This window comes from Varroa jacobsoni, unplaced genomic scaffold (assembly GCF_002532875.2).
Source record: "Varroa jacobsoni isolate VJ856 unplaced genomic scaffold, vjacob_1.0 scaffold_1327, whole genome shotgun sequence".
Lineage (NCBI taxonomy): Eukaryota > Metazoa > Arthropoda > Arachnida > Mesostigmata > Varroidae > Varroa > Varroa jacobsoni.
In genome coordinates this window covers 178,104-197,792 of record NW_019214229.1, presented here as the reverse complement: position 1 = coordinate 197,792, position 19,689 = coordinate 178,104, and the positions used below count along the sequence as shown (strand labels likewise).

Genomic DNA, 19,689 nt, shown 5'->3' with positions numbered 1-19,689 from the left:
GAAGGTCGACTTTTCCTAGTCTATCGGGCTTTTTCTATCGCATAACTTTTTTTAATCAATGTAACTGCACCATATTGAGATCGTTGCTAACCATTTCGTTTTTCTCAAGCATTTCCCAGTGCAAAAGATCGTTCGGACTCGAATCATGGTTATTTTAAAATGTGAGCGTGTGTCCCAGAGTTACCCATTCTTTTCCTTTGCCTTACGTCTGTACAAAGACATCACTTTTCGTCACTGGTGGCAATTCCATAGCCACAAGGCTGTCATTGTGGTTCAGTGTTGTTATATGCCGGGTGAGATAACGAGGGGCGACAATAAACTGTTTTTTTGCGCTATTCACTCAACTTATGAGGCATCCACGCTCAGAGTTTTCTAACAAATCCCATAGGTTGACTGCGGCGCATCATCTCGTCTAATTTATAAGTTGTTTGCCGGCCATCTTCTTTTAAGGTTCCCTCAGGCGGTCCTCATCGATCTCAGATAACCGACCTGCGGCGGACTGTACCCTATTGTTAAGGGATGCTATTCGTTTACTCCGCTATACAGCACATGTGCCCTGTGTTATTCGACAGCTTTTTCAAGCTTCTATCGTAAGAACTACTCCAGAACGGTTGCATAATAATGTTGGGTGGCAGTTACAATGAGTGAACCTGACAGGGTCTAGTTTTTTTTTAATTAACTGAAGCACACTATTTCATTACTTAAAACACTCTCTCTCAAGTCTGTTTTTATTAGAGCGGGAAAAATGTTTATTTTTTAAAAATCGATTTACCGTTTGCAGTATCAGATTTGTGTGCGGTACGTAAATCCAAAAAAAACTATGACGGTTTCAACACTTGTCGAGAAAAATGTAGAACAAGCCTCATTTGACTAGGGTACATATTATTTGTAACAATAATTGTGTCGATGATATAGAAATAGAAATCAAAAATAAAAACAGTCCATATAACCTGAATGCGGTAACATTAGATGATGTTTTTTAGAGGTTCGGTAAGTGCATCTATAAAATTGGCTTCTTCCTTTTGTAAAAGAAAAAGCAGGTGGGTTCACCAAGTGCAGATAGAATACATTATCCCTTGGAAAAAGGGGCAAATGCTCTATCGACGAAAGTTATCAATTTCGAAGAAATTTTAAAGAGGTTTCCCCATAAGACAGTGAACTGAAGTACCGTTTTAGTTAATGAAAATATTTATTATAGGATTTCAGAGATGATACTAAGCTGTGATACAGCGCTTGGGCGCGCTCAAGCCTCTTAAGTGCGGCCGTATGATCCCCTCGGTATCTAACTTGTTTAACAGGGAACACTACGGTAGTTCCTTGTGAAAATCATTCTTACGACCGGCAGCCCCCAGGAGGTGTACGTTTTGCCTAGATTACCATTGTCATTCCGCTTTTAACAGCTTCCGGCTTTCAAGTTTACCTCGACGTTGTAAGACGCACACTTAAAGGCGCACCGTACCCGCGGTAGTTCCGCATGCATCATCCCGGCAACGTTAGCATACGGGTATCATTCTTCTTTCACAGGAGATATCTCTTCTTACCTCGCCACGCCCTAACAATATGACATCTCGGTTCAAAGTAGTCCTTTTGAATGCAAGTTTACATTCTCTGTATAATTTGAAGTTAGACTTTCAATAATGACCTGCTTTACTAACCAGATCACTTCCTTTGTCCTAGCAGACTTGGCCTTGCCCAGAAGCGCGTTTCCTTACGACTTGCGCTTAAGTTCCTCGCTACGGAGACGTTTTAGTGTAAGATCTCTGTAGAAACCTTTAACTCGGATTTCTTTATTCGAGTACACGACTTGGGCAGAAACCTTTAATACATATTCAGCTGTCATAAATGCTGAAGGCCGTACGTTTTATAGCAATAAAAAAGCTATCTCAAAGTGTTTAAAATGAAACTTGAAACAAAAGCTTCAGGTCGGCCTCACAAATAGGCATATCGCAGCTTAAGTGCCCAAGTGCACCAACCCCACGTGATACTATTTCTAACTTCATGGTTATCAAAAATAAGGAATTAGCGATGTAGTGCCATTTTAAAATTTGGTCAGATGTATGTAGTTTTCAATTATTCTCGAGTCGGTAAGGTTTAGATTTATTCAATGTTAAGGTTTATTTGCCTCTATGGCCGTTTACCAAAAAAACGATAATGCCTTTGCTTCATTTAACTAATTAAATTTGTCTTGGTTTATATGCACTCCTGATCTTACTGGGTCTCCACAGAGGATACTGCTGCTCGAATCAGACTGCTTAGGTTGGTGGATCTTCGATCTAACTGAAGTAAACTATCCTATGCAAAACTCGTTTTGATGCTTTGAATCTTTAACGAGGCTATTGGTTTTAGTACAAATTGTAATACATCTAATACGCTGCCATAAAAGAAACCACAAATGGTACTTTTTGGAAGGATACGGGTTCAATGTGTTACAAGTTTGGCAAACTAACACTTCAAGGCATCAAAATACCTGTCCCATATACCAAAAATGTTTGAAAGCTCTGTCCAAATATCTCTCTTCGTAGATATTTATATTCGCCCTGCCACTAAAAGGTGCGAGTTGCTAAAAAAAGAGCTAAAATAGAATTCTTGTACATTAATTGACACGTGTCTTATACCGCGACCAATTCCTAATCAACTACTTCTCGTCAATTTATTTTTTCTAGAAGAAACTCATATATAGGATATTAACAAAACTTACAAAAACATTTTTTTCATTTAGCGATAGCCTTTAGCAGCAAGAAGATCGTAATATCGGAAAAAATTTCACTGCATTATTGAACATTTTCGCCATACGTTGTACTAACAACTTACGTCTAATTGCAAAAATGGCTATAGGCTTAAAGGTTTGCGTTGGTGTTGCATGTCTGATTCGTTTAAATTTTTTATTAATAATTTTTTAACCGATTAAATGACGATCTCAAATAGCAGAGGCATTGTAATACATGCAAAATTTTTACGGTTCTGTTTAAATAGGTTTGGAGAAATGTTATCAAAGCTAAAGTCAAACGGTAACCTTGAGTTGGGCAAATCTAAGTAAGTATGAACTCTAGAAAAAATTAGGAGCTGATCTCTCACACTGGTCATGTTCGTGTCGTCAAACTGCCGGAATCGTCACCACGATATCATTGGCATGGCAGATCATAGTATTTACTTAGCTCGTCATAATCCTTCCTCGCGTACAAAAAATATAATAAAGCTTCCATGAATTGCATATCCAATGATTATAAATCGGTCTGCTGTAGCCATATTATTCTATGTTGTACTCGGTGTTATTTAGCAGTATTTAAACTAAAATGAAAAATTTTACTGGGATGTTTAATTATTTATTTGGTTCCTTTTTTTTTAGCATTGGATAACCTTCAAAGTATACAGATAAAAGCTCAGGCAGACCATCCGTTAGATTGGATAGTTTGACTATTTTTTTTCTTACATTTGTATACCCAATAACGGCAAATTACCGGTCTGCTTTAAGTGTCGTCCAATTATCGATATTCCGATTTTATCATTGAGGAAAATCCACTATCGACGTCCTTTCGCCTTAGTATGTGACCTGTAGTTAACCCCCTGAAGGAATTTACAACTTGCTGAAGATAGGTCTGGTTTGAGCAGAGATTTAGCGTCCACAACAAGCTTTTCCAATAAGGTGCTCGAGTTCGAATTTAAAATTTGATCAATTTTCTACATTGTGTATTTGTCTAGAAACTCTAAAAAAGTTTTTGCACAAAAATCTGTACACACACAAAAAATTTCTTTAAGAGGGTAACGTGTCAGCAGTAGCAACGAAAGCATAGCAAAAAATTCTATAAGAATGAAATACCTGCCGCAGGGTCAAGCATGATTAGGTCATCACAGTAAGGTACCAAAAAAAACAGTAAGTGAACGATCGAAGCAAATGATTATCGAGGTTACTGAAGTAATGCGATTGAGCGAATGATAGAATTTCACCAACGAAACGTGTTGAACTTTATGCTAATTTGGAAAGTCTATTCTCGATACAAGGGTTGCCAAAGTTAGATCTTCTTAAATAATTCATTTTGAATAACTATGGTGGAAATGTATGTTTTTGATGGTTTCGGGTAAGTGACATCGCAAGAAAACTCTGAAATTTAGGCAATACCTAACCTAACCTATTCTAATCAAGGTTCAGTATCTATTGCATCCCCTTAAACATGTGTCAAGAAAATTTTCTGTAGGACTGTCAACACTCAAATCTTTAGGATGGAACTAAAGTTTCACGTCAATAAACCGGATGATGGTTCAGATACTCTTTGCTCACATGTAGTGGGTCATCATGCATTCCGTTACCGGACAACTCGCGATTCAGTGCCCCACAGTTAAATCACGTTTTAACATCTATTACGTATATGTATCGATATATATATATATATATTACGATATACGACTTGTGTAGAATGTAATGGTTGTTTGTGTTTACTGCCTCTTTTTTTGTCTCTCTTCGTTTTCTGCTAAGTGTTACACACCGTTAAAAGTACCTATTTATAAAATATTATTCTTGATTGAAGTTCTAGAGATCGATATGCCGGGCGGTGGGAGAGCTTTTAAACAATGTCTAATGCAAAACTCTCAGCGAGCAGACAAAGGAAAAGGCTGTTATTACTTTCCATAATGATCTGTTACTATAAAATAAACAATATCCTGAGAGCTTATCACAACCAGTTATCCTTGTAAATGAATCCTATTAACGACGACGTAGCTGATATTATCTAAAGTGCCGCTCAATCTGCCAATGCGTTTTTTGTCGTGTATCGACGTGTCCATCAATGTTATTCTAATGCCTTGATGTCCCGTGTTTCAGTCTATCTTTTTGTCTGCCGAAGCGTGGCCAGCTTTCGCTTCATGTCCGACTTTTCTGGTCTCAATAAAGGGTAGCTTAGCAAATACAAAATTTTACCGAATTCGGAACATCGAATGACTATGGAAACACACATTGTGCCATAGTACTTCAGGCTGTAAAACGTACGTGACGAAGATTATGGCTTCTCTAGTGTTTGATCGGGGTTCATTTAGTGACTAATCAGAATTTTCCTATAGAGCCTTTTTTAACGGCTGGCAACAAGATACAGTTACCTCTATCGCACTGTTAAAACGAAATCTAACGGTCTAATTAAAAACATGAAAATATGGGACCAGTGCATAAGAATAAATTTTGAAACTGGCGGAACGATACAGTGACTTAGAGACAGGTAAAATTATGAACATAAATTAAATCTTATTGACGTTTAAGGACGAATACTGTCTATATTTGGGCAAGGATAGTTAAACGAGTTAGAATTTTAATAACAAAATTATCGTTCTACCGTGAAGCCCCCTTTGGGCAACCCGAACTGTACAAAAATATTGTATATTAAAATATATGCTGATACACTTGTATGGAAAAGGCGGCTATATGTTTATGTGTAACGTGTATATATATGTGTATATACACACATCTGAAAGGTCTATATATAGACCTTTCAGATAAGTATGGCCGCTTTTACAACAGCGCGTATTACTAAATAAATTGCGATCATAATAGTAGTAGTGCAATTATCAGTTTCATTGAAGTAGATAATATGACTAATACGATAACAATGCGCATAAGGCTGTAGAGTAAGGATTGTAGGCGCTGTCCTATGTAGGACCTACTGTAAAGCAAACCAGAGACAGTCAACTGCTGAAACCAGACGCGTTAATTATCTCGGCCTTCCCGTTTTTTCGGCATGAGCTACCTATGCATTTCAACCTCCGTATATATATATATCCAATTTCCATAAGGTTAACCGTTATAATGACTCTGTAATGAAAAAATATTCAAGTCTTTAGGTGCACTTCCTCCTTAGCTAACGGCCTTCCTTTCTCTCTAGCAGTTCTCTTTTTATATCTGAGGCTCACACGTTTCTAAGTAGCCTATATATCTTTTTTCTGGTTAATATGTTGAATATTTTAATATAGATATATACCGTGTGTACTTAATTTTCTAACTTCCGAAAAATACAGTTTTCCATAATGAAGTAATATGTTTTATCTACTAAATATAGCAATGAAAAAAAATGTATTGGGAAAAGCGCCTTTAACTCAAGGGTTAAAATACAAAAAATAAATGTTAAAGTGGCTAATATCGAGAGAATGTAAGTAGTTAAGATCACTTCTCTGTTAAAAAGTTGTAGCAGTTCTACTAGGAACGATACTTGTAGTACAATGTGTTCAATAGAGCTGACCTTACCCCGGTGTCTGATAGAGAAATATAAATGTATTTCATGTACCTTAGAAGACAACATCTGAAATCGCTAAATATCCAAACCATAGGAAATATTTCACAAATTAGAACATTCGTACATATTAATGATTTAGTTTAAAACGAAAAAAATCATTAATATGTACGGAAAAATCATCAATTAACACTATCATTATATATTCCTGCACAATGTCAACTAGGTTCCGCACAAAACAGGAATCATTAAAGGGCTGACTTTAATAAGTCCTTGAAGTTAATCCTGCAATTGTTGGTACACAATAGCGTCTATTTAGGGAAAAGGTGTCAAACTCACGTCGGGCATCTCAAAGAATATGTCAGCTTTATGTTTTTAATGGCGAGATGGTAAACTTCGACTGATTTTTGATGCTGACAGTATTGAACATGTACGTGAAAAATAAGGAGCCACTACACAGAGCACACGGTAAAAATGGCAGGCATATTTACGCTTAGCACGATGCCGTACGAGCATATGATATTGGGGCATCGCTTACTGTAGACCGCGTCGTGAAATGTCAAAGTAAAGGGAGAGTTTTTTCGCGTTGGCCTTAGCTTTTAAACGTCACGTCGTCGATAGCATCTTTCCGAGAAAGATCATGGTCGTCCCTTTTGCCCCTGTTTCCCTTTATTTATCTCTCCACCCATCTTTCGCATCTTCTGGTTCCCTTCTTTCTCGCCCGCTACATCCGTATTTGTTTGGCTCTTGCCTTTGGTTTTTTTTATATTTGCCCACTTCTGCTTTGCGCATGAAGGCGCTGTGCCATTAGAAGGAAACAGTGCAAGGTGCGAATGGTGCCTGCGCTCGTCCTGCTGGGTTGGTCAAGGCGGATTGAAGTTGTTCCGTTTAAACTTTTCGCGGTCTCCTATAGCCATTTTAGTAGAACGTCGGACCTCCCGTTGAATACGCGAAATAGGGATGTATCGACTGAGTAAATCACGAAACGTCGAAGGCCCGCCGAAAAGAAATTGAAGCCGGTGGAGTCAATGCGTAATGCGGGTTGCATGGTGTTCGATGACCCGGACTGGCGGGGCATTTGCCGCTAACAAAGACGGCTGCTACCGCACGGCTTTGGCTACAGCCAATGGCGTTTTGTGACATTTGCCTGACTATCTGCCTAACCAGGAAAGCATTCGGAGGGCACGGAATAGTGGAGTTTTATCCAACCATCACAACAAAAAGCGGTATCTGCTTTTCTGCACGACTATGTTACTGTGTCTGTAAAGCTGTTGACCGGATTGTACAACACCGTCGAGTTCAGCGTAGAGGACCTTTTTTGTACATGAAGTAAATCATGTATATTTCCTGAACACGACTGACTGCTATGGAAATTACCAAAAAGCTCCTTCCACGTACATTACAGTAAGTTCTTGTTGTAACTGATCGTGTTTTCCGTTCAACCCATGCCTATACTTACTTCAGCATGGCGTGCCACTGAAGACGAGGTTTCATAGTGATCATTCCTTAAGCCTAAGTGCAGCACGTTTTATACGGTTCATTAAATGGTACCAACGCCACTAGTAGCAGGTGATACTACCGACGCAATGAAGTGAAACAGTAGGGCTAGCCTTATAGACTTAACTGACACCAACGTACGCCAACAATGTCCACAACATTTAAATGCAAACCCAGCTCAAACGTTGGTTTCAAGTTAACTAATTTAATATTTTAGTATGCTCAGCTAACAGAATTAAATAGGAGAGATTCAGCATCGAACACACGTAACGCGCGATTATTTAAAACGGAATAAGCCCATTCGCATTGTATCTAAATTCTGAGAGTATTAAAAAATACTTGAGAATGAGGTATGGAATTTTCGCTAAATTTAATAGTTACAGCATTATATATGACGTGTCCATGCTAAATTTTCTGCGTTTCATCAAAGTGATAAGCACTGCCAAAAGATTTCAATTTAAGGGAAATTTGCGGATATAAGAGGTTAACTGACAGTGGTTAATTGATTAATTCAAAGCTCAGAGAATAACTTCCTAGTAGGCTCTTTAAAGAAAGTACAAATTTAAGAAATAAGATGGTACGCCAGTAAAACTGGTCAGACCTTGACTCGTTGCAAATCCTTTTGTCGTCGCATACCGACAATAATACCATCTGTCATTTACTTCGCCAAGGTGACGTATCGAGACGAGGTTAGACCGTGGTGCATGTTTGTTCTTATTCTAGATGCAGCGGCAGAAATCTGGTTGCTCCGCCCCCCACTCAAACTACGGATCTATTTTTAGCACTAATGCATTTTCTCGTCTGGTTATCGGATGGGCCTCGGCCAGTGTTCACTGGATGTAGGTACGAAGTCTCCGTAGTGGCCACCCTTTCCACTATTGCGTTGTCCTTCCTCTTTCATCCTGCCCCCATCGTCCTGGTTTCCTGCTTTTCTGTTCCCCTGTCCTTTATGGACCAAGGGCACCCTCGCCCTTTCCTTATGCCTATCCCCCTCCTCTGTTATTTCAATCTGGCGGACTTTGGCCCTTCGTGCTCCTCTTCCGATAGCGGACGACTCAGCGTGGGTCCCTTTCCATCCTCTGTCCAGGCACCAAGCGAACCATTTCAAGTACTCTACTTCACGAGATGTTTGCGACGTCATCATACTAGTCGAACGGCAGTTCCCTCGCTTTTTTCTCCTCTACCCTTTCCCAAACTCTGGCTTGACCTAATTTCCCAAAAAGAGGCGAAGGCTGCCGTCAGCATATCACTACTAGGACGTTCCAAGGTTCTAACGGTTCGCTAAGACCGTTCAGTAGCACAAGTTATGTTCGTTTTCCGTTTGTAGACCGAGCAAGAAGAAAAGAAAGAAGCATTTAATAAAGCACAGAGCGAAATTTTGGTCTGACACCGTACTCAATTAGAGCGTTTGCAAATTTTCTGTAGCAAGCCGTAAAGTTAATAATAATGGTTTCGTAAACATATTAAAAGCGAATGCATCTGCAAAAATCCAGGTCAAACAAGACCATGTGCAGGTCATTGCAGTGTGAATTACGACATATACACCAAGTATCTTATCTTGGCAAAGTCTTGATCTTGCGTTGCGCAGATGAAAGCCGGGACCCTGTATAAGGTAGCTGCTGCGCTTTTGCACAGAAGGCTAGAGACTAGCAACACCGAAGGGATACGACTGTAATAGCCAGCACATTTCATGGCACACCTGACTAGCACATGACGCTAGGGTGGCAGTACTAGACGAATAAAGGAGGACTGGAACAGAAGCCCACAGTTTCGTATCACGAAAACAGGACGCAGCTGGACAGAATTTGGAATCGAGCTTGGAAAAGCATTTCCAAGCTAACTTGGGTAGTCTGTGGGAGTAACCGCTGCTCGAAAAGGTCGTGTTAGAAGAAGAAGCAGGGGTAGAGGCTAAGATTGGGGTGAAGGCTGTGGACGGTGAGAGACGGTAAGGGCGCGACTATTTGCGGTTAACTTTCGATTAGAGACCGCTGTCGCTCTTGGTGCGGAAAACGGCTGACGTTAAGACGCGTTGGCGACAAAAGATCTGGTAGGAGACGAAAAATACGTCCGATTGAAGACCCGACCTAGTTTCGCCGAAAATGCACTAGTGTCATAGCCAAGGCCAGATAGCCGGTCGAACGATGCATGATTCGCCTTGTCAACGCTAGTATCCCAGATGATTTTAGCTTGTATTAGGAAACCGGACGGACTTACGTGATGCTTCCAAATCAGTTGAACAGGCCCTGGAAAGCGAAAAAAAAGGAGACCAACGACGTCATGAAAGCCAGATTATCTTAGTATCTAGAAGTGTTGTACTAAGCACTACGCTTTGGAGATTATATTGTACCGGTTGACGACACCGCAGCGTTGTGTACCGAAACTCTTGGATTCGACGAACCCTATTAATCATTTGAGTAAGCCACGATGGGCCTCAGGTGGTCGTCTGTAGAGCCGCGGTCCTTGAAGTACTGTGGGTAAAACTATGCTCGCATTCCGACTACAAAACGGTCGTTAGACAGGAGAAGCTGCATATTTTTATAAAAAAGTATGTCCGTAACCACTGTACGCGGAAAAAAGCGGTTGGACTAGAGAACGGGCCGATTCATCGCTTCTAGGAGAATGCAAAGCTTATTTAAAACAGTGGATATCCGATTCGGAACAAGCGCTCTTCCTCAAATGTTCGCAGCTCGAAAAAACCTTTACCTCAGAATACATTTATTTGACCACTAAGTATAGCGTTCTGAAATCAAACCATTAACCTTATAGTGATTTGTCTTTCTTCTTCCGGGCACCAGGCATAGCGCGTATGGTTAAATGACAATTTTGAGAAACTCAATAGAGCGCTTTTGTTAGTACTGTAAATAACTCGGGATTGTTTTTGAGTCTCGCAGTGCAAACGTAGGGCATTGAACCGGTATTGCTAATTGGCTCTGGTAATAAACGAGACCGGAAAATATGGGACGTCGTCTTATGGCCCTTGCATGCCAGCAAAACATTTGCTTAATAAAGTTATAGACGTAGAAGTATCAAGATATTAGACGTCCGATACGATAGATTAGTAAGCCAGCAACTCAACGTGATGTCGTGGTGTTCCTTAATAAACCCATTTAAATATCACCGAAACCTGTAGATAAAGTATAGCACCTTTTTTTACAGGTAAAAGTAATATATTTGTTGATTTACAGCTATAATTATAATATTAGGTTCATCTAGTAGTGCATTAACACATGGTTACATTGATGAGGTTCGTGAAAAAGAATTGTCCCACTTTCATTTATAACACTGCGCAACTTTTCGAGTGGTGTGCAAGCAACCACTTTAAAGCTATAGTCTAACGAAGAGGACAGCAAAGCACAACGACAGTGTGATATAGTGACCTTTATTAGATCCGGCTTAACATGTGGGCCTATTTCTGAACGCAGTAAAATCGCTATTTCCAATCCAGCTTAGGCCAAAATCATTGCTTTTCGCAAAGGTGGCAGAAAGCTAAGTATTCTATCTAAATGTTTTCTCTATATAAAGTTAGCATGAATTTGCATGCAATTACTCTTCTCGATAAATAAGGCAAAAAGCCTAAACCACTCAATGTAACTAGACATAAAAATGTCACAGAAAATGTTCAATTTTAAACGATGATTCGAAACAAAGCACCTGAAGAAAATCGTAAAGATGTACCACAACCCTGAAAATCTGGCGTGATGCGACAGCACGCAATAGAAACAAAATAAACTATTAAAAGGCTGATATATGAGGGAACTAAATGAAGACCTTCCAAGGCTTAAGAGACGCATAGGAACACTTACTGTGGAAGGCAAGCTAGTGCCATCGCCGATTAACCATTATTATTGTTACGTACTTTTTTTAATAATTCAGAAAATTATTAAATTCCTTATTTCCCTAAATATCCGGCTCATACGACGTCAGCATTGGAGCTTCATAGTTTCTCTTTACACACTATACCCGTTTGAATACCGTAAGTAACCTGTATAAAATTGAACAGGCGTCTAACGGCAACACTGGACATCAGTGTTTAAATTGTAGAAGGATTAAAAAAAAGATCACTTCTCCTCCTGTCGCAGGTTTTTAATATTTTTACCGTACTGGTAAAAACACTAATGATTTCGCTAAGCTTCTAGCTCGCAAGCGTCAACGAACACTTGATCTATGATGTATTTTTGTGCATTTTTTTTTAGACTTATGAGATGTCCGATCTATCCGTTTAAAAGATTCTCATCAAGATATGGTCACATATCACGACGATGGCGCTCGATCCTTCTGAAAATAAACCTTCCCATCTTCGATGCGTGAGAGAACTTGCGTAGATGCGTGGATGGATTCAGGTAATTGGCAACTTTGTATTGTCTTATTATTCATTTGCTTGAAATGCCATACCACACTACTTCCCAATGAGCCTGCATGATGTTCCTAAGTAACATATGGACTTACACTTTTCAGCCAGCGCAATTATGTCGGTCAATTTTATTTGAATGTAGCCTTACTTATCTAAGTGCTCTTCCTCGATAACTCCTCAACATGCAACTGTCTTCTTATTGTCTGTTGAAGCTTTTTCATGGTTTCGATCTCTTGGAACATTCTCTATGTACACTCCTGTACATTTTTTAAAATTATATTTTGTCCGACTAACTATAGATTATGCGGGTAGGACCGCCTGAAATTTCCTGCGATGCTGTCTTTGCACTTCTGCTACCTTTTAATGTCTCCAGTACCGTTTGGAAATGAATCTCGTTTGCTCAAAGGTTAGCCTTGTTCCAGTTGATGATTACAGCCTGACAGGTAAGAGCAATTAGTAAATTATAATCTGTTGAACAGCGTGTTCTCCCCGTTTGTGAGGTTTGCCAGATACGATTTTTTAACATGCACTTTCTTGTGGGGAGCTTTGTTCGTTATTTGTTAGTGATGTACGTACACAGGTGAGAGCTGCTATGATGGACGATTCTTTAGTATGAATCTATATCTAAGATTTGCTCTCCTGACCCCTCCTGATACCCTTTTCTCAGAAGGAAGTCTAATCACATAGTTATAACATCTTATCTTATTATATCTCTTTAACCGCTAACGAATGATTTTCACGTACTTGCAGTAAACAATTGGCATTATTAGCTCGTAGAATCTTCCTGTGCATGCAGATATCAATCGTAGCTCTAAAAATAAATCTTTTACAACGGCAATCTATTGCTTTTAGACCGATTAGAAGGATATCAAGGCCCACGGCAGTGATTTGGAGAAGAAAATGCCCAAAGTAGACCGACCTTCAAGTGACCAATTACCTACTAAAAGGTTCGTCGCTTATCACACTCGGATAGAACCCTTGGAACTACAAAAGAGTTGGTGTAATACCAACGTTGGCGTAACAATAATCCTTGGATAGGCAGGTTAGTACGTTGTGTTATGAACGGCGACAAATAACTGCTAAAATAGCTTCTGACGAGATAAGTATGACGCTTAATAGGATCATAAAATTTGATGCCTACATAAATGATATGGTCAAGGCCACGGTCTGCATATGTTGTTTCATACGCTAGGTTAGCTTTGTCTAAGGCTAGACCAAAAAAACAATGGCCTTATATTAAGCTTTCGTTTTGCTTAAATTAAATATATTGCCTTTATTAGCAAAACGTCTTTTACCCAAAAGCATGATTTTGCACCAGAGCGCCCTGCAAACGTCTATGTAAAGAGTGCTCTTACGATGCACTGTTCCTTGTAAATTGGCCGTTCGTGTTAGCGTGACTAACTATTAGGGTAATGCCTTTTTTTCGGGTTTCTCACAAACTTTTACATCCAGGTAAACGTAAGTTGCACAGTAGCTCTTCAGTTCAGCTGGCCGAGATCGCGACGACTGGTATTACACATTATGCTCGCGTTTGGCTATTCTACTTTGTTCCCGCGACTATGTTTGTTATAACAGCTATTTATTATCGTTTTGTTAATCTGGAAAAGTTTATATTGTTCTGTGTTATAAACACATAGTTAATGCAGTGTGACTGACAAAGAAGATTAGTATTATATAGTATACGTAAGCATGGCCCAAATCGTGGAGAACAGCCCCAGCTTGCTTAGAGACGAATGAACAAATGACATAGGTAAGCCTCACAGTGTCGCTGTTTGTATGTCACTGTACGAATGCTTTTCGCCACGGAAGGCCGGCTGATCAATCAAAATCAGGATATTCATTCTGATTGTTCTGAGGGCTATCCAGAACTAGAGAACATCGTTTATTGATTCATGGCATGCCATGGAGTCAAAGCGTAAAAGTGTATCCGCAGTTACCAAATCTACTAGTAAAAGAAGTGTGACAAGAAAACATAGGCTACTACGAACGTTTCCTGAACGAAGGTGAGCACGAGCTTCGGCCGTAACAAATGTTTAATGCCGCCACTAGCTAGGATGACTAACGTTTCGTTAACGGTGAACAAACGGACGCGGAGTATTTTACCGATGGCATCAGAGTTGTAAAACTTACTCTTTTACTTTTAGTCTTTGGAAAGGAGCGCTTTGAAGTTGACCAGTCAAACTACCCGGTAGAGGGCAACGTCCGTCTGATAAACGCAGCCTAGCCATAGTCAACAAATACGTGCACGTTGACGGCTATATAAATGCAGGAGAAATGGCTGCAGAACCCTTCTTTCTGCCTGCCAACGTAGACTACATACATACATATATATATATGCACGAAACTTAACGTCTGTGTGGACGATGCCATTTTTTTCTAGCATGGTGTTTCTTGGCTGTAGGGTATCTTTCTTTTAAGCCCCGGAACATTTTTTATTGGACTCATAATTAATTGATTCTATTTAGGAGGAAGTTCTCATGCTTCCCGAAGTGTAAGTCATGGGATAATTCAGCAAACCTGACATTGTTTAGTAAACTTCTCTTGGAACATGCTGTTAGCGAGATAAAGGCAGCGGGGAGAAATAAAAAGACAGGTAGACTTGCTGATGTTTCTTTTGCTACTGTATCAAATGGTGTTCGTTTGCGAGTTACCAACTAGGCTACGTACATTGTAGGGCAAGGCCACATCTGACGACGCCTTTCCGGGTGCCGGCAGCAAACAGCCAGTGCAACAAGGCCAGGAAAGTTGATAATTAGTCTCGAGCAGCAAAGATCGTTGAGGCAATTAGGCAATTTACTCAACAGCCTTCGGCCGTTTGGCCTCCGCCTTTCACAGCCTGGGAACCATATCGTAAAGGGTGCTGCCGCGAGGAGAAAGCGACCACTCAGCAAGACAGACATCCCAGCAACGGCCAGTTGCTGGAAGTGGACAACTAAAGACACTGTGCTGAAGGGCAAAGTCGGAAAAGATAACGACGATGACGACAGCGATGTAATAACAACAGCCATAGCTCCAGCAGCAAAAGAAGGAGAAAAAGCTTATACATATATGCTGACCAAGCATCTACTCTTCTGGTACAGGCGACATACTCAACGTTCGCTTAACATGCCTCGCCTTTACCGCCGCCTGAAACAAGAATACACCTACCCATTCATCTCATCTATTCATCATTGTGCATGTTCTCGCCTACAGTGACCGAAAATCCCGTTCGCGCTGTGTGACCAAATCAGTTATGTAAACCGCTTCCAATTAGAAGAAAAGCTGGTCTTAATAAGAACCGACGATTTTATAAAAAAAAAAAAAAAAAAAATACTTTGTTACGCTCTATGTTAACTCTCAGCTAGTTAGACGTGCTGCTTAATTACATTTGCCGCCACCAAGACAATCCTTAAAAAGAGGACATCTTACGAAAAATCCAATTAGTCGTGGAATCGGCCACAAGCTGATCTGCACATAAACACATGGGTCGGTCGAATTTAGAACTAGCTCAGTGCTGGCGAAACATTCGATTTCGGTCGCATATTGAGCTATCTCAGCTAATTTGACGACCACCTGTGACCTGACTCAATGTCGCTCGCCGCTAGAGCAAATCGCTGCCATTGTGGTGATGCTTCGCGAGGATTAATCTCTCTAAAAAGCGATGCAATGATCGGCACTGTACTATAGGTAAGTACCAGGGAATAAGGTGCAGGATGGTGATGTGTGAAATTTTCAATATAGACGGTCTGGAGCACAATGCAATAGGGAAGCATTTCTTAACAATTTTAATAAACAACGATATTAAATTCATTTAATAAACCGTGACCACGGTAATATATTTCGCATATAATTAACAGCCCCTGATTATTCTCGAGGAAGTTCGTCTGTTTATACATGCAGAGCTACCGAACATTTATATAAGGATAAATTCATGAAAATTACCTGCATATACTGCAGGTGAGCTGCCTGCTTGTTTTGATTTCCCAAATCACTGGTGGTTCAACTCCTATCCTCTGCAAATATGGTAGATCAATGCGCTGACGTTTATAACAAAAATTTCACAAATCTGGATTTACAGATTCGTATCTCAGCTCTGTAAATGTACGAGTATATCTGAATGAACGTGTGTGTAAGGGTTGGTAAACCGTCGATTATCTCTTCTGCCCATGTCCTTAATCAAAGTTACTCGCGTACCCCCTCCCCCCGAAAGGAGGTCATCTGTTGACGACAATATACGCTATTAGTTGATCTGATGCACCACAATTCTTTTTACTGAAACCTTTTGGGTAGTTTGCGTCCTTCCAAGTGATGCGCAGCTCGTTCGATGTTGACATGCTAAGCTGAGCTATATCGGAGAGAACGCTAGCTGAAATGAGAGATCGGTTGTTGGCCCGTACGTGTATACATTTAATACTATGGATAGCACTAATAGCTAGCCAACAGGTCCAATACCGTCAGTGTGAATTATACGCAAACACAAGAGCTATATTTTGAAATCAAGAAGGATACACTACACACAGTTGGGGTAGTAATGGCTGGGTAGAATCTAGGCGGAAAGGGCCTAGGCAAACCACCAGCAGGCCAAGGCAATGTAAGTCTACAACGGGGCTCCGCTGTACTAAGACGTCTCCTTCTAAAACTGTAGAGCCCTTCCCGAAGAAAGAAACCCGGTACAAAACGCAGGCTTCTAACCGGTTTTCAGTCAGCTATTGCGACAGAGCAGTGGGAAAGGAGTGCAAGAAGGAGAGCGACCGTGGCTATGGCTTTTAGCGATAGAACTGACCGACTGCTACTGGCCTGTGCTGTCCGTGTACTTGATCGCCTCAACGCTACACTGGTCAAAGTAGCCAGAGCGGTCGTCTTGAAGCTGAGCTTGGTGTTGTCTGGTGCGGTAGGCTAGGCTCAGCGTTAGAACGCTATTAAAGAAGCGAGGCTCTACGGTTCGCTCGCTCGTAGGGTGTCGGTTGTTGCCACCGGGGAGCAGTCCTGTGTTGTGTTGCCTGCGAGAAGACCTTGAGTGCGAAATCATCGAGCAAAACTAATCAACTGAATTGAATTGTTCCTTAGTAATGTGTGCGTCGATCCTGCGAAGACTGTCTTCCAGGCTGCATAAGGACATGGATGATGCTGGCGATCATTTTATACACTCGTCAACGGTGCGTGTGCGAGCTCCTAAACATATACTTATCTGGAACATAACGTTTACTTAGTTTGGCTAATGATGGGAAGCGCATCACGCGGGAGACCTGCAACTTTTCCATTCAGCTAATGGGCCTTCGGCATTATTTTCGACCCTTCTTTGAAAAAACTCACCTGAATGAGCCTCTTGATTGGTTGACCCCTTATCAATTATGTGTTACGAACATATTTAGAAAACAGGCTCACCAATTTGCAGTTTCGATACATGTTATTGCTTAATTGTATTTCATAGATTCGCATCACAACCGATCGTGCAACGTAAAAGCACGGTACTACATGGTGAGTCATGCCAATCGCTATAACGGACGAATACGGAAACATACTATGAAAGTATTGCGCACAAATATTAAACGTAAGAGGGTAAATTACCCAACGTGAATATGTAATATAACCCAATGTAGTAAAATAATAGAGGAAAAAATTGGTTCGGCTACGAACGTTAATTAGTAATTATCTACTCAGATAACAAAGCCCAGTACCATCGTGCGCACGCGCATACAATTATGCTAATTCTAAACTTCAAAGCACGTTCGTAAATTGTCTTAGTCTGTATCAAGCTCTTCTCAGCGAACTTGGGAAAATATTAACCTGTAATCTATATTAGTTCTTTACTCTACATATACGTTAGTAGCTTTCGCAAGAAGTTAGTGATTTCTGTCGAGGTCGATTATGCTTGATAGCAAGAACGAATGATTGCAACGGGCAGTGATTTGAATTAAACGGATAGATTTTATGCTATTTTTACTTTGATATGGATTTGAGTACGCTGAAACTTTGGCAGCTAAGTGACGACTTAATCGGTCGAATAGGAATGTCCATCTGAGCTAAACTGTTGCAAAAGCCCAGATAGAGATAGCATACAGGGGTTGCAAGACCCGTAAGCAGCGAACAGAAATACGTGGCTTAAGGGCAATCAAATAACCGAATTTGGTACAGTGAAATATTGTGCAGCGTTGATTCAAAAGGACTTCGCAATACTGGAGAGACATTTCGACTGGAATACCTCTGACTGGTAAAAAAAAAAGTAAGGAGCTTCAGGCGGGGGGTGATTGCCTCCAACAAAGAAATTAGCGAACATTCATCAATGTAGCCAAAATATGCTCACTTCATGTATTATTAATGTTTGTTTTTTTATTGAAATTGATTTATAAACTTCGTGGGTGACACTATATGTATGCCAAAGAAAGAAACACGTAAATCAAATAAATCTGCCACGCACATTATGGGGCTTGCTTCTAAGTGACGTCAATCCTTAGTGACATACACTGAGGCTTATGTATGTGTGTTTTGGTTAGCCTATAGGGGTGGACGTGAGGAATCTTGGTCTCGCTAAAAGCAGCTAGGCTGTCTGGCATTTCTTTCGCACCACAACTCCGTCGACTCAGATGAAAGTATAGTTTGCGCACTTTGCAATGTACAGCGGGCACGCATCTCGACACGCAACCGTCCTCGTGATTGATGCATCCTGTTGAAAATAGTACAGCGGATTACTGCGTTGAGAACTCTCCCAGAGAATCGAAAATAAGGGCTGCAGTGTTTGTACATGCGCGTCGTTATGGCTGACTCTTATATTGTGTTTTGTTAAGACTTTGTGAGGAAACTAAGGAAACGACAGAAGGGCGGCCGCATGTATGCCGGTCGAACCCAAAATGTATGCCACGTAACCGGTAATCAGTACATCCCATATAGTTATCATTATGTAGATGTTCGAACAGCCTACGTAAATTTTAAAATACGCAAACTTGTATTGACTAGATGTGCTTAGCTAGGAATCATTATTGGTAGTTTGTATCATTTAACGACTTAAACACGTTACGAATTTGAGCTCGTCTTCTGAGCAACGTTCGAAGCCAGCTTCGACAGCGAATTCTGAACACCGAAGGTTTCCTCAAATACGCGTCAAGAGACCGTCATTTCTTCTATTGTTTGACTCTGGCCGTTCTTAGTAACTAGCAGTTGTTTGCCAGAGAGCGAATGCTTTGTGCGCTGGCCTTCAAGAACTGGGCCTCTTCCCGAGGTGAGCACCACCTCAGATCTTAGCAATGCCCTCTTGCTGTTAAGACATATTTTTCAGTAACGATCTCTAAAGATCACAGACGCAGCAAACGGGGTTTGGTGCAAAACTCAGCTTGCCAGTGGTAGATCGGGAACTGATGTCGGTGAAGTCTGCTGCCGCGGTTTTTCGTAAATTAAATTATATCAGACAGCGCTGTTACAGATATGTATGTGATAATGCAAGATAATTATCCGCTATGAAGAAGGCATGTACTCAGTTATTCATTTCGAACAAAAAGGAAAGGTATTAAAAATTAATTAAGTTGAACAAACGCAGTTTTGACATTGCTGAATCTTGCGATGCTGAAATATGTGGCTTTATACACCGTATTCTAACGGTCGTCTTCTTTTTCGTATATTTGTTAATTGATCGTAAAAAATACCGCTTTAGCTAATTCC

General features: G+C 40.5%; 1 protein-coding gene across 3 annotated transcripts in view; it reads left to right on the top strand.

Moving 5' to 3' along the window:
* Positions 1-14,979: 14,979 nt before the first annotated feature.
* LOC111268875 (uncharacterized) overlaps positions 14,980-19,689 on the top strand; it is a 56,855-nt gene continuing 52,145 nt past the window's right edge. For 2 of the 3 annotated variants that reach the window (XM_022848086.2, XM_022848089.2), the window contains exon 1: positions 16,480-17,192. In XM_022848086.2, the coding sequence (XP_022703821.1) occupies positions 17,106-17,192 (87 nt within the window). In that variant the 5' untranslated portion in view covers positions 16,480-17,105. Of the gene's footprint in view, positions 15,724-16,479; positions 17,193-19,689 lie in introns of those variants that run through there. The other variant, XM_022848090.2, reaches the window with a different exon arrangement.